This window comes from Mesocricetus auratus, unplaced genomic scaffold (genome assembly GCF_017639785.1).
Source record: "Mesocricetus auratus isolate SY011 unplaced genomic scaffold, BCM_Maur_2.0 Super-Scaffold_100003, whole genome shotgun sequence".
Lineage (NCBI taxonomy): Eukaryota > Metazoa > Chordata > Mammalia > Rodentia > Cricetidae > Mesocricetus > Mesocricetus auratus.
In genome coordinates this window covers 115,726,852-115,743,300 of record NW_024429188.1, presented here as the reverse complement: position 1 = coordinate 115,743,300, position 16,449 = coordinate 115,726,852, and the positions used below count along the sequence as shown (strand labels likewise).

The 16,449-nt window shown below is 40.1% G+C and overlaps 1 protein-coding gene across 8 annotated transcripts in view; it reads right to left on the bottom strand.

The window, feature by feature from the left end:
- The window catches only part of Mtmr1 (myotubularin related protein 1), a 60,385-nt gene that overhangs the window by 5,227 nt on the left and 38,709 nt on the right, over nucleotides 1-16,449 (bottom strand). For all 8 annotated transcript variants that reach the window (XM_040744714.1, XM_040744719.1, XM_040744717.1 and 5 more), the window contains 4 exons: nucleotides 15,437-15,643; nucleotides 8,598-8,690; nucleotides 4,311-4,424; nucleotides 1,254-1,430 (listed from right to left, as the gene is read on the bottom strand). In XM_040744714.1, coding sequence (XP_040600648.1) covers nucleotides 1,254-1,430; nucleotides 4,311-4,424; nucleotides 8,598-8,690; nucleotides 15,437-15,643 — 591 coding nt within the window. The remainder of the gene's footprint in view (nucleotides 1-1,253; nucleotides 1,431-4,310; nucleotides 4,425-8,597; nucleotides 8,691-15,436; nucleotides 15,644-16,449) is intronic.

Below are 16,449 nucleotides of genomic sequence, written 5' to 3'. Positions count from 1 at the left end.
GTATAGGTCATGAGGAGCACAGGGCCTGGACCTAGGACCTGGTGAGGAGCACAAGTTCTGGACTCAGTTCTGATCGCATAGTTCCAGAGAATCTCTCCTAGGTCCCAAGGGTGACAGAGCTAACTCAGAATGTAGAGGAATAAAGCTCTAGCCATGTGGAACAAATGGCATGTAACAAGAAAGCATCAGAGAACGAGGCAAATGTGCTCAGCCTGTGCTGCAGGGGCAGACAACAGAAGATCTGGGGAGGAGATGGGAACATCTCAGCTGAAGCTCCCAGCTGAGCCTAAAAGTCAGCACACTGTCTAGGTGAGGGGGTTAGTAAGTGATGGTACTAGCTGGGGTTCCATCCTGGGCAAATAAAAATAAAAAGGGGTAGCTAGTAGGGTTTAGGGAAGAAATGGAGATTGTGAAGACACCAGGTGAGGAGGATAGATGAGGAGGGGGTCAAGTTTCTGGTCCTTGACTAATGAAATTAGTGATGTTAAAGACCTAACAACATGCTCCTGTCGGTCATCCTTTAAACCTCCAGAGTAGTATACTCAAGACAAAAAATTCTCAGCAGAAGGCCGCCTCTGTCTGTCATCTCTCTAGACCTAGACCCCACCAGGTCTGGCTACCTATGTGAAGAAAATTAGGGGTGGGGAGCAAGGCTGTGTCAAAACTCTAGTGTAGCTGGTCAGAAGGGCACTCAGGAGCCCTACATAGCAGTACTTGATGTGCAGCAAGAGCTCAGCCACTGAAGAGAACAGTTGGAGGCTTGGTTGACTGACTTCTGTTGTGCACTGCACTTTTTTTCAATTTCAAAAACAATTTTTACTGTGAAGTAATGTAGCAGGGTGGGGAGACTTTACTCGTCCTTCAAGCTGTACCTACTCTACAACTCACCACATACTACCTTCCTATTACGTTATAAGTGAACCTCAGTGCGTTTTTCACAGGCCTTCATGACCTCCATATGCACACTAGCAGAGGGAGGTACTGTGCTGCCCACAATACCTCCCAGCAATTGATAAGATTCAGAACAAAACACAGAAAGAAATAATACTCTCTACCATTTTGTCAGTAGAAGGCAGACATGTAAGAGTTTGAATTCTAATTCAACAAGTGGTATCATGGTTGGTATGTGGGAAGAACCTTCTGGAGTGGGAACACATTCAATATGGCAGTATCTACTAAACACACATTTTTATGTCACCAACTTCATTTGGAAAGAAAGATATAGTCTTATGAAAAGAAGAACAGAAAACTACCTGTGGTCTCATCCGTGGATTCCATCGTACATAATAATTTACCCACAATTCCAAGTGACTCATGCTAGCAACAGGATATAACACATGGTTCTCGTAATTCACAAAGAAGGGATTTGAAAATTCATCTAGTTGGCTATTGATGTAAGACCATAAAGATATAGTCTTTGTATGTATATCCTGAAAAAGAAAAAAAGCAGTACATTGAAATAAGCTTTTCTCCACAGCCTCCAGAATTAGTATTTCATAAAGGAAAGAGTTTGGATAACGAAATGAATTCAAACACTGAAAAATCTATGCACATTTACTAAGGCACACCACTCTGGCTATACACAGCCTCATGCTAAATATGACATGTGTGCTGTCCCAGGAAAACATAGTGTTGAAGTTAGGCAACATCTGGTAACTGTATCTGTAAGAAAGTGGAATAATAACTTTCTAGCATCTACAAGATAAGCAGAATCATCAGTAAAAAATGCATATTTTATTCTGGATTGATATTTGTTTTATGACTCTTAAGAAATGTGGGTGGGTCCCCTGCAATGGTATAGCTATCTGCAGAAAAACACCATAGTGGCAGGCTGGAAAAGCTTCATATTTCCATCACATTTGCGTCTCCCTCTCAAATTTACAGTATACACTTTTGATTTGTTCATCTGAATAAAAATACCCAAATATCTGATTACAGTGGGGTAGATAACCATTAAACAATGGATTAAAGGGTGAAAAAGTCACACGAATAAAAAATAAAACCAAGTAAATGTTCTACCAGTCTATAGCTCATGGGACTGGCTATTTTCTATGAGTTCTATTTTCACAGGATCTGTAAACCTATAAGATTTTCATAGAATTATGAGTACTTCACTATTTATATATGGTATCTATAAAAGAAACATTACTAACAATTCAAAGGATCCAACAGGGCCTAAGAAACCTTGAAAAAGGAAAATGTGGGAAGACTCATGCTTATTTTAATGTTATAATAATTAATACCAGTGTTGCTAGTATAAAGACAGACATGTAGGTCAATGGAATAGAATGGAGTACAGAAATTAATTCATGTAACATTTGCAGTCAACTGATTTTTTGTTGTGTCTTATTTTTTGAGACATGATTTCTCTGTGTAGCCCTGCTGTCCCAGACAGGGCTCTGGTAGACCAGACTTGAACTTAGAGATCCATCTGCCTCTGCATCCCAAGTGCTGGGATTAAAGGCATTCATTACCATACTCAGCTTCATTCAACTGATTTTTCAACAAGAATAACAACATAATTCCATGGGGAAAATAAGTCATTGCAAGAAACAGTACTGTACCAACTAGATAGCCAACATAAAGGAATAGAGTTGGATTTTCATGAATGCTATATACAAATAATAACTCCTAATGGATCACAGGCCTAAATGTAAGAGCTAAAACTGTAACATTTTATGAAGAAAAACAGGATCAAATCTTGGTGGGCTTGGGTTGAGCAATGTTTTCTTAGCTAGTCAAAAAAACAAACAACATAAAAAATAAATCAGATGTCATCAAAGTTAAATACTACCAAGACAGTGAAAAAATCTCATGGAAAAAGAGGAAAAAATCCACAAATCATATAAAAGTGACTTGTATATAAAAATGTAATAAAAATTGAACAGTCAAGATTTTTTAAAGACAAAAAATGGTCAAAGAACTGAAGAAGTATTTCCCACAGAAAACAAATGTCAAATGAGCATATGAGAAGATGCCTAATACCATTTATCATTAGGGAACTGTAAACAAAATAACTGTATCACACTACCTATTGGCATGATGTTTTTCTGAGAAGGAAGATAAGTATTAGCAAATATGGGGAGACTAACACCTGCAGAATATTATTGCTAAGGATGTAAAATGGTGGAATTGCTTTGGAAAATATTCTGGGGGTTCTACAAAAGGTTAAACAGTCACTGCATGATCCAGCAACTCCATTCTTAGACACATACCCAAGAGAAAAGACAGCAGAGTGACAGAACTTGTTCATGAACGTTTATAGGAACATTATTCAAAAGAGCCACAAAAAGAAAAACAGGAAATATCAATCAATAAATGGACACACAAAATGTGCTCTATTCACATAAAGGAATATTGCTTAACCATAAAAAGGAATATGCTGGCATATGGATGAACCTTGAAATTGTTACACTAGGTAAAGTAGGTTACTCAAAAACATTCACAAATTCTGAGTCCACTTATAAGAAATGTGCAGAATAGGCAGTTTAGTGGTTTCTAGGTGCCAGGGAAATGGGGAATATTTGCTAATAGTTATAGGATTTTCCAAGAGGGTTGCTAAAATATTTATGAAATTAAATATCAGATTGTACTGACCTGTATACTTCAGATGAGTAAATTTTGTGTTATGTAATCTGTGTTGAGCTTTTTTTAAAAAACGAAGAATAAATCTTGTACTCCCTATTTTACAAAAGTTGGTAAAGATATAGTTCATAGATTTCATTCTGCTGTTATCGGTTTCCTTTGTTTTGCTTTAAACATCTTTATTGACATTTGATTCACATGCCATTATATTTACTATTTAATGCCCCTCTTTTAAAATTGAGATGTTAACAGAAGGGCCAGAGAGATGGCTTACCTGTTAAAAACACTTGACACTCTTAGAGAGGACCTGGGTTTGGTTACATGCACCCACCTGGTTGCACATCCTGTCTAGAACTCCACATCTATGGGATTTGATGCTTTCTTTTGGCTCCCTATGGTACCATACTTATACATATAAAATAAAAATAAATTAAAATCTTTTAAAAAAGTTAACAGGGTTCCATCAAATTGAGCTATGGAAATATGGATTTTGTCGTACACCTTAGAGAGCTGTGGGTTTGTTGGGTTCCTGCTTCTACAAGTATTACACCTATGCTTAGACTGCTAAAATCCTGGAAAGGCATCTAGGGCATCTCTGCTACTACTCTGCACCAGTTACAAGCAGCAGTGGGACCAGGAGCCAAGTCCTCATTCCATTCAGGCCCCCTTCTGGTAGACCTTACTAGGAAAGGTGCCTGAGCAGTAGGGGGAGCAAATATACATACCTCTTTGATGCGTTGTTGTTCACAGTTGCACAAAAAGGTTCCAAAAAGACAGCTATAGAGGTGATCCAAAATTGTAATCAAGAATAATTCGTTAAACTCAAATGCTGAGGGGAACTTGAATGAAGAGGAAAAAAATAAAGTTTAGTCTTAAAGTCTAATTTCTAAAACAAAGTCATATCACTTATTGGTGAGAGAAAGAGATAGATTATCATATGGAATATGTTCAAATTAAAAACCAAACAGTACATGCAAAATTCAACTAATTGAGAATTTCAAGTCCAAGATGATATATCTGGTTAAGAAACAACTATAACCAACAAAATTTGTTGTGCTCTTCCACACACCCCCAAAAACGTAGGTAGTCTCCAGTTTCTCACATGGTATAACAAAGCCAAAGCCCTGAGTTATCCTTCTATCAGAAAGAACTAGAAAGCTGAATAAAATACACAAAGCAAATGTTTTTCAATACTGGCAGTATGCAACATGGAACTGTGGTCTTTGAGCGAAGACAAGTCAATGAAGAAAGCACTGTTATTGGACCTGCATTCTGCCTGGAGGTACACTGCAGGCCACAGAGTGGGGAGAAACTCTCCAGGTTCAACATTTATCAAAAGTGCTCCAAGAGGAACAGAATATGTAACTAGCTCTATATGTATTAGAGACTAATCATACTTAATAACTCTCCCACAAATACAAGCCCCTGAACTCATACTTCTAAATCATCACCAATATGCAAACAAACTGAATTTAGTAGTATATAAAAAGGGTATATTACATGATCAAGTCTGGTTTATCCTAGAAATGCAAGGCTGGTTCAACAGTGAAAATCACGTTACAAAAAATTTCAATGACTACAATTAGTCATTTTAACAGATTAAAGAGATAAACCACATGGCCCCCTCAATTGTTTTAGGCAGTACATCATGTGTTTTTTTTAGAATTTCAGTGAAGATTATTAGCACTGCCAACAGGTTCTAGCCAGTACCAAGCATTTAGCAACCATGAGACATCTGGAAATAATAACTATCTCAGCAGCATGCCTCTATTGAGTGCCTGCCACGTGCCAAAGTTCTAATTTATATCACTGAAATATACTCTGTTGAGTGAAGCAGAGGAAGCTGGAACATAAGCAAATAAAGAGAAGTACCTATCATATTTACATCAAGTCAGTTTACACTAAAGACCTATTCTTGGGCAGGGAGCAGGTATTGCAGCTATAAAACACTTGTCTAGAATGTGCAAGGCTCCAGATTCAATCCCCAGCACTGCAAAAGCAAACATATTCTATTATCCAGTCAGAGTGATGCTTGCATACTATCATATCTAATCTTGACATCTCTTGTGTGACAACCAGGATCACTGACACACAGGTTTCCTAACTGTTATCAGGCTAGTACATAGGCTAGTAGCCTGAGTCAACTGAGACACTGAATATTTATACCTAGTATAGAAGTCTATATTCTGGATCTGGGAGCTTGGATGGGCACGTTCTACAAGTTCTAGTGTGGCCAACTGAGTGTCAGGTGTGGGAGGACAAAAGCAGACAGGGCTCAGTCAAGCACAACAGTACCATGAAACCAGAGGCCCAGGTTCCATCTATCCTACTAGGTGGCTGGGCCAAGATGGCAGTTTCTCAAAGAGCACTGTTGCAGTCAATAAGTCAGGATACAGTTCAGTAGGGATAGTGGTAGTGCCAGGGAATTGCAAACACAAGATTAAGTTTCTATAAGCTGTAGTTTGTTTTCTTGTCATTATACAGAGACTATATAATTGACCTAAAATGTAGTCTCAAAAAATCCATCAAAATGTACATTGAAATTCTATACTTTTTGAGGAACAAAAGGATCAAGAGTTATCCCAAAGTGTAAATGTTCCTTTAAACAACAGATGCTATAGAAAGTTTCTGAGATGCTGAAGAATCCTTCAAGCATTTTCTCTATTTCCTTTTGTAATAGTTTGTCTACATACAAAACAGCTCATTGTTTTCTGAATTTTTTTCTGACTTTATACTGATTGAACTCAATTTGCAATAGGCAAATGAAAAGTAAGTAAATCATGTTACATGGATACATATTTTACTAGCTTATAACATATAAAGTGATTTATTGATTTATAGTTAAAGACTTACCACTTATCTCTTCTCCTCAGGAACTAATGTTATTTTAAGGAGAATTACACATATACACATTTAATGAACAGAATCAGAGAGTTGTGAGAGGCTCATGAACTATTCTATTGAAAACCCCTATTGTCTTTCTTAAAAACCAATAAGCAGCACAGAATAGCAGTTTAGAGGTAAAGATAAGCACTAATCAGTATGAGGAATGCAGATCAATTTGAAAGGACAGACACAAATTTGCATACCAATGTGCATGTTCAGAAGCACTTGGGGATAATGAGGTAGTTGATATCCATGGAATGGTTATTACAACTTTTTGCATTTAACTTTTAAGATAATTTTTCTAAAATGTGTTTCATGCTTTCTTTTCTTGAATGTAACAACCACTGAGTATTGCCATTAGTAGGGTACCATAAACAAAAGGACTTCCAGCCAACCTCTAGGCCTTCTCAGCTTGTCTTTTCTGTCATCTTTCACTTGGGCGTGCTCCCCTCAGACCTACTTTTAATCCTCTGACAATGGAACTCAGTTAACATAAGACCCCTGTCAACTTGCTAATGCTAAGTCTAAAGGTAAGAGCCTGTTGCAAGAGATGGCCTGTAAGATCTATTCCAAATCTGCTCCCCTTGTTTCTCATTTTTGAAAGGTAGGTCTGTATCCTAGACCCTTGCCACAGTCTTTGCATTCATAGCATCAAAAACAGCAGCTCTGCAAACTTCAGCATACAATTAGTGACTCACATTCTGGTATTTTAATAAGAATCCAAGGGGATTCATGTGCTGGTTCAAGTTCCATCTGGGCTGATGTAGCACTGTGCCTTCAAACATCAGAAGAGCCTGCGGGGCTTGGGATCCCCAGAGTGCTGGCTCTAGCCTTTGAGCATCAGTAGGTCTGTAGTGGGCCTAGAGCTGGAATGGCTACCAAGTTCTCAAGGGATGCTGCTGAGAATCAGTCTACACTGTGATGGGGAGAGCAGCAGGAGCAATGTACTTGTTCCTAACATTTCCTCATCCCAACACACTTCTACCAATAATAGTAGTCCATAGTGAGCAAACAAGGATGGTAATTCATAGCTTTCCATAGTGAGGAGATACATGTCCTCTGAGAAGTTTGAAAAGGCTTTTAGGAGCATCAAACATGAACATCAAGGCATTTGGAGGAGCCCTGAAGATGGCCAGGAGTTTTTCACACAAATGCACAAATGCATAGGAAGGACATCACTCAGGCCCTGGTTCTCAGTCTCCAACTTACTCAGACTCAAGTCAGGCTGAACAAAATACACTAGGGAAAACTGTGCTGCCTCCTCTCTCCATCTTTCTGGGACCAAGTTCATGTCTCTGGTACAGTCTCCTATCCCAAGGCTAAGACTCAAAAATCAGACTTGGATATTAGAGACTAGGGAATATATCAGTGTGCCTTGTTTAGAGTAAACATGTGGGACCTGACTAACTGAGGGAAGGAGGAACTCTGTATGTTCCCTTTCTTACCAGAGTCCCATTCAATGGAGTTAGGAAGCTAAAATGAGATAGGACAAAAAGCTCATAAGCTTCCTGTTACTGGCTCTTAGACACACATTTTTTTCTCAGTGACTCTGGTGTGTGAACGGCTATGGCCTGGAACAGAATGTGAACATTCTCAGATTCCCTGTATTGACTTATTAACTACCAATTCCAAGGTGAGATGAAATCTTGGAGTAAGTACACAGCAGAGGGCTGACAAAAGGGAAAAGGTAGAAACAAAATTAACTGTGGAGTTGGGCCTTGATTTGCACAGTTAGTGGATAAGAGGAATGACTAAAATCACTGGCAGAAGAACACTCTACTTTCCTCTTCACATCTATAAGTGAATGAGAAGCAAACTGTACTGAGTAATATAAGGGGCCATTTTTCACACACACACACAGATACTCACACACACAGACACTCACACTCACACACACACACACACCACACACACACAGATACTCACACACTCACACACACTCACACACCACACACACAGATACACACACAGACACTCACACTCACACACTCACACACATACACACTCACACACACACCACATACACACTCATTTTGAATGAAACAGCAATGGAGATTTAATTTTCAACTATGAGATATATTTGAATCAGGCTATAATAGGTTGGAAATATACTTGAAATCTCTTACCTGTCTTGTCATCTGCCAAACGCAATCAATAAACTGAAGAAATATAGGTGATCGGTCAGCATCTGCATGGTTGTCATCACCATGGCCCACTCTCTGGAAAAAAGCAAAAGTGTGTGTGTGTGTGTGTGTGTGTGTGTGTGTGTGTGTGTGTGTTCCTCTCAAAAGTAAATTTGCCCAGTCATGTCTCATAATGCCTATGAGAATTCCTGCATTTTGGGCACTCAAAATTGTTTGTAGGGAGGATGAATTAGAACACTGTAGCATAATGATACATAGTATGAAAATTGACACAACAAAATGCATTACTTTATATGACTTAAAAATAAATGACTATATAATTAAAAATAAGAGTTAATTGAACTGAATGAATTTTTGTTTCTTTTAGGAGTCAATATTTCAGTTTACTTCATGTTTATATGGTGATGCTTCTATAATTTTACTTTAATATAGTTGATACCAAGAAAGATGGACAACTGGCTATCAAATCTTGCAGTTCAAATGATGGGATCAAGGGCCACTACTAGACCAGTGTAGAAGACCTAACCAGGAGCTCACAAATAGGACATAGTTCATAAATGTCAGAAGGAGGGTTAAGAAGATGGCTCAGTGTGGAAAGTGCTTGCTGCCCAATCAGAGGACCTGAAGTTAGGCCCCAAGCACTCATGTAAAAGCTGGGTATGATGGCATATGCCTGGAACCTCAATAGTTGGTGGCACAGACAGGAAGACCCTGGAGTCTTGATGGCCAATCTAGGCTAAATGGTGAGATCCCTGTTCAGTGAGAAACCTGTCTTAAAGGTGGAAAGTGATAGACAAATCCTGATGTTAACCTCTGGCCTCTGCATATCCACACACACGAATACAACATACATATACATACAAATAATAAGAGATGCCAGTAAGTCTGAGTATGAAAGCATTGGTTAAGATTCTATAACTGCTATCCATTTTTTCCTCTTTTTAAAAAAAATTTTAAATACCTTGTTTTACATGTCAATTCCAGTTCCCTCTCCCTCCCCTCCTCCCGCACCCCCCCACCATCCCCCCCATCCTCCCACCCTATTGCCAATTCCTTCCGAATAGGGGATATCTAGAGTCTATCATTTCATTCAGGGTAGGGTCCAGGCAGTTCCCTAAGAGTCCAGGCAGAGAGAGCAACCCTATTTGTGTTATGGACACACGATGTCTGTTAGTATTCGAGGGATAAACACTGATCTACTGCTCAGGACCCTATAGGTAGCCCAGGCCTCCACATTGACTCTCACATTCAGGAGGTCTGGATCAGTCCCATGCTGGCCTCCCAGCTGTCCGTCTGGGGTCCAAGAGCTCTCCCCTGTTCAGATCAGCTGTCTCTGCTGGTTTTGCCAGCCCATTCTTTGTCAATTTGCTCTTCGCTCCTCTCTCTCTGTTGCTGGGTTCCTTGGGTTCTGTTCAGTATTTAACTGTGGGTGTTTGCCTCTGCTTCCATCAGTCATTGGATGAAGGCTCCAGGATGGTTAAAGACATCAAGTTCACTATCAGGAATAGGCATTCGAGGTAGTCTCTACACTATTGCGTAGCTTGCCATTTGGTGTCATCCGTTTAGATCACTAGAGGTCACAATGGTGCCTGATCTGTCTTCTAACTTATGATTCCCTCTTCCCCCTATCCTACCCCCCCAGTCGACCTTCCTGTTCCTCCATGTCCTACTCTCTCTTCCACTTCTCCCCCTCTCTATTTCCCAGGTGCCCCTCCCCCCACCCCTTGCCGTGTTCCCCATCTGTTCAGAGGATCTTGCCTCATTTCTCTTCTCTTGGGTACCATGTATATCTTTTAGGTTCTTGGGAAACAGGAAAGCTATCCATTTTTATATGACTTGGAGAACCCAAGATCTCACTCTTGAAATGGTAATTGGACAGAGTCCTTCCTTAGGCGAGTCCAGGATCACATTTCATATCTTTGCTAGTTTATATCAATGCATTCATGTTTAAAAGCAACATTCCTGATTATATAAGGAGATTTGCCAGAAGTACAGAAAGTTAAATGAATAAAAAGATATCCACAATACTATTTCTGGGTGTATACCCAAAGGGAGCACACTCACACCATAAGGACATTTGCTTAACTATGTTCATAGCAACATTATTTGTAATAGTCAGAACCTGGAAAAAACCTAGATGCCCCTCAGTCAAAGAATTGATAAAGACACTGATCCACAGCTCAGGGCCCCATAGGTTGCCTAGGCCTTCTCGCTGACACTCACATTTGGGGGGTCCAGATCAGTCCCATGCTGGCCTCCCCACTGTTGGTCTGGGGTCCAAGAGCTCTCCCCTGTTCAGATCAGCTGTCTCTGCTGGTTTTGCCAGCCCATTCTTTGCCAATTTGCTCATCACTCCTCTTTCTCTGTCACTGGGTTCCTTGGGTTCAGTTCAGTGATTAATTGTGTGTTTGCCTCTGCTTCCATCAGTCACAGGATGAAGGCTCCCGGATGGTTATAGACATCAAGTTCATTATCAGGAATGGGCATTCGAGGTGGTCTCTCCATCACTGCTTAGCTTGCCAATTGGTGTTATCCCTTTAGATCACTCGAGGTCACTCTGGTGCCTGATCTGTCTTCTATCCTATGATTCCCTCTTCCCCCTATTCTACCCCCACCCACTCAACTTCCTGTTCCCCCATGACCAACTCTCTTCCTCTTCACCAGTCTACAAACCACAACTCCAGAGAAGCTAGATCTCCCTTCCAGTAACAGATGGAAGCAGATGCAGAGATCTATAACTAACCATTGGACTGACCTCCCAGAATACAATCCAAGTGAAGGAGGAGTAATAATATGAACAAAGGAGTCAAAACCATGATGGGGAAACCCACAGAATTGGCTAACTAGAGCTAGTAAGAGACCACTGACTCTGCACGCTCAATTGAGGAACCAGCATATGACTGAACTAGGACCTCTGAGTACAGGTGACAATGGTGTGGCTTGGGGCAGTATCTGAAGTCACTGACAGTGAACCAGATCTAACTATAATGCATAAACTGACTTTGAGGAGCCCATTCTCTATGGAAAGATGCCTTGCTCAGCCTAGACATGGGGGTGGGGTGTCTTGGTCTTGCCTCAATGAGGTGATGGGACAGATGTAGTTGACATCTTAGGGGAGGACTTACCCTCTCCGTGGAGTGGATGGGGAAGTGGGATGGGGGAGGGAGGGGACAGCAGGAGAGGAGGGAAGGGGAACTGGATTTGGAATGTAAAAAATATATAAAAAGACATCTACAGAATGAGCATTCTAAAAGAATATTCAAATGAGTAAAAGAATGAGAAAGGAATGGTTATGAAGATTATTCCATCCCCACATAGAGAGTTTGAAAAATAATGAAACTGCCACCTGGAAAGACATAAAAACAAGAAAATTACTAAGCAATGTCAGCATCTAACAACCAAGAGGAGTTGGAGGTAGGTAGGGAGAAACAGAAAAAAAAAACACATTGTGGTCATGTACAATAATTTGAAAGAATAAATTACAAAATGATTTTTTAAAAAAAATCTCAGAGATGCCATGCATTGTGGCACATACCTTTAATCAAAGCACCTGGGAGGAAGAGGCAGGTGGGTCTCTGTAAGTTTGAGGCCAGCCTGCTCTACAGAGTTAGTTCCAGGCCAGACAGAGCTGCACAGTGAGACCCTGTCTCAAAGGACTACAATATACACATACACAAAACAACAACAACAAAAACAACAGTAACAAAAACCTCTTAGAGCACCCAGGAGGAAGAGGCAGGTAGATCTCTGTGAGTTTGAGGTCAACCTGGTCTACATAGTTGAAGCGTTTATTTAATTATTCTTCATCAAAACTTGGGAGTCAGATACTGGGGTAAGAGCCTGAAAGATCAGAGAAGCAGTAGACAAGTGACTAGTGATCTTCTCCCTTCCTTCCTTCCTTCCTTCCTTCCTTCCTTCCTTCCTTCCTTCCTTCCTCCCTCCCTCCCTCCCTTCCTCCCTCCCTCCCTCTCTCCCTCCCTCCTTCTCTTTCTTATTCCTTGATCTAAAAAGTATCAAAACCCTCTCTAAGCCCTACCCTACTACTTCCTCCAAAACATCTATGGTTAAATTTGGTCAGCTAGTAGCTTCCACCCTCTGATTCCATGCAAATTTTTATTGGCAGTCTTGGGAGCATCAGAATACAATCAAAATATCACACAACACATAGTGAGTTTCAGGCCAAACAGGAATGCATTGTAAGACCCCGTCTCAAATGACCCCACATACAAAAAGACCTTATTTTCAATAGGTGGGGTTTTGTTGTGGTGGTGATTGTTTTGGGAGACCTTTTTATTTTACTTTAAAGGTTTATCTATTTTTATTTATGTGCATTATGTGTATGAGGCCAAAGGCTATTGCATTCCCTGAACCCAGAGTTCCAGGTGGTCATGAGCTGCCATGTGTGTGCTGGGCACTGAACCCAAGGCCTCTGTAAGAGTTGCAAGGACTCTTAGCTACTGAGAAAAAATTCCAGCCCTTCTTCTTTTAGATTTTAAATTATGATAAAAATGCAACATAAAGGTTACCAATGGTTAAAAACATCCTTAAATATACACTTCAATGGCATCAATCATCTTGTTTTATAATAATTAGCACTATTCCTTCCAGAACTTTCATCTTCTCAAATTGAAACTCTGTCCCTATTAAATAGTAACTGACCAACCTATACCCCAAAATTCATGGCAACATGCATACTACTTTGTAGTAGTCTATTTGGTCTAATAGAAAATATACAGTATTTATCATTTTCTGTCTGGCTTATTTCATTCAACATAATGTCTTGAAGGTTTATCTATGTTGTAGCATATATCAGAATTTCTGCCTGTTTTAAGGCAAGTACCTTTACTCTCTGAGTCAACTCTCTGGCCCTCGTTCTTTTCTTTTTAATATCTATTAACCTCCTCTGTTGTAAGTTATCCTGCTTGTCCCTCAGAACTGTAGCCAAGTTAATAGGATGTGGAAGAGGCACAACCCTTGGCAAGGCACCTAGGATACCAAGACAACACAGGCACAGTGCCTGGGTATAAGGATCAACTAATTTGTAGTATAGTCAAGGGGGTGAAGACCTGTAAATAACAAGGGAATACATTATTGCAAGGGATTTTTCATGTGCATTGGGTATAGTGAGGACAGAAAGAAAGGAGTGAACAATCTTAGGATGAGGCTGAGGAAAGTATAAGGGAGTAAAGTCACATACGATGCAGTCATGATGGAGGTCTCATTTAGATAAAATATGAATGGCAGAGAGACACCTGATCCATAATATATCCATGAATCAGTGAGAAGGAGTGAGGAGCACTTGGAAAACTGTAAGTGGGTGGTCAGGGATCATACTCAGGGAATGAGTGAAAGGAGGAAATTGATATGTGAGACTAGAGAATTGAGCTAGGGAAACATTGAGAGTTACACTGAGTTCATACTGGGCAGTGACAACATTAGGCATGTTTCTGGGAATGCTCCCTTTGGTTACAGGGGGATGACAGGAAGCAAGGGGTCAGTCTTCACAAAAGCTACTTGGGAGACTTCCGGAAAGATATGAATACACTAAAATTAAGGGAGAAGCAGTGGTAATGTAAGGGGGAATAATAGATCTGAAGATGGGCTCAAAGTTTTGGCACTGGCTGAGTTCATTAAGAGACTGCATACAGAAAAGAGGAATAATCGTAGGGCTGAACCCTGGAGTACCACAGTGAGGTTGGAGAGATGTAGGGCCCAAACTAGAAAAAATGCAAATGATCAGAGAGTTACAGCCTAGTGAAAAAAAGCGCACTTCTAAAAGAAGGACAGAACAACACAAATGCTCGGGAAAGTAAGGAAAGGGTTTGGTAAAGTGGCTGTGATACCAGTTGTGTGGATGAGTGCGAGAAGGAAGCCCAGCTGAAGTATGAAGACAGACAAGAAGGAGAAAGGCTCTGGTAAATACGTATGCATAAAATAATTCCCATGAGTGTTCTAATAAAGGAAGACAGATAATTGCAACGGCAGCTGGAGGATATCATGAAATCAAAAAGGTTGTACTTTAGGGTATGCAATGGGAACAGAGGCAGGATAGAAAGAAGGCAGCTAGAAAGTTCTACAATAATATGCAATAAATAGATGGTAGGAGCAGACAAGAGCAGGCACTAGAATGAGGAACTCAGAGGCTCATTCATGGAAACTACAAGTAATGTATAAAATACAGACTCAGCAAGTCCTTGTTGCAGACCTGAAGCCCTATTCACATACTGGCTCAGCTATGTGACCTTAGGTAGATAACTCACATCCTACAAACCAAAAAGAGAGACTTCAGGAGAGATCAAACCTACTAGAACTTAATTTTGAACTTCTACCCTCCATAAAAGTGAGAAAAATATATGTTTGTGGTTTATGTTACCCAGTCTGTGGCACTTTGTAATGGAAAAACCCATATATTCACACAGAATTAACCAATTGTAGGTACCTCATGAGACTTTATAGAGGCAGATTAGGAGTCTGGGGCACTGAAGGAAAGGGAAATAGTGCACTGATTAATGTATATAGGACTTCCATTTGGTGTGACAAGTAGGTTTGGGCACTAAAAAGAAGGAACAGTTACAAAGCAATGTGAATATAGTATAGGACATGAGCACTTTAAAGTAGATTTGACTTCATTTTATAAGAAAGGTGTAACTATACAAGATAATCCCTAACAGTAACATACAATGTGGAGGGCCTTGGTATTTTATTATGGAAATTTAGGTTGCAAAGAAAAGGCTGTTCATGAGTGTAAATATATGTTACCAAATGCCACGTACATGTATGTGAGATAGCAAAACAGTTACACATAAACCAGATCAACATACCAATGCAAACCTGTGTCCAAAGCTTATCCACTCCTTTTCTATGAGAGCCTCAAATCCTTTAATGGTTCGGTAATAGCTGTCCAACATCAGCATTGCTAGAGATGTGAGCTGGGATGTTCGGTCCCACCCATCACTGCAGTGGATCACCACGGAAGTTTTCCCAGATTCTATTTTATCAGCAATTCTTACTGCCCCAGCAAGTAACACCTTCAGAAAAGAAGATAAAATAGACAAGGCTACATTAAGTGTTAATCTCTGTATAAGATAATACTGTGAAAAAGTTTAAATGTTATGGCCCATAAACCATATAAGAATGCCATCTAGGGCTGAGGTTCTACCTCAGGGATTCCCTAGGCTCCAGTTTCAGTACTCCAAACAAAACAAAACACAAAGCAAATAAACAACAACAAACAACTATAAATTAATTAAGAATCACTAGTAAGTGTTAATATCACATTTTTTGTTTTTTTTCCAGACAATGTTCTCTGTGTAGCACTAGCTGTTCTGGAACTAGCTCTTGTAGACTAGGCTAGCCTTGAATTCACAAAGATCCACCAGCCTCTGCCTCCCCAGTGCTGGGATTAAAGGTGTAGTACACCAACACCACCCAGCTAGCACCATGTTTTTTTTAAACTATGAAAAACAATCTAAGTAAATGAGGTCCTTCGTTGAAGAGTCACAAGGTACTGTTACAAAACCTGACTTACAAGGCAATGTGTGCACCTGTAATTCCAGCATTTGGGAGGCAATTCCAGACTAGTAATGAGTTTAAAGCCAGCCCAGGTTATATAGAATCTGTCATTAAAAAACAAAGAAACATGGAGCTGGAAAGATGGCACAGCAGTTAAGAGTGCATACTGTTCTTGCAGTGTTTGGTTCCTGGAACTTAAGTTAGGCAGCTCCAAAACACCTGTAAGGGATCCAGTACACCTTCAGGGATCCAATACGGTCTTCTGGCCTCTGCAGGCAGATGCTCACATGTGCATATACCAAGCCCCGCATATAAACATAAT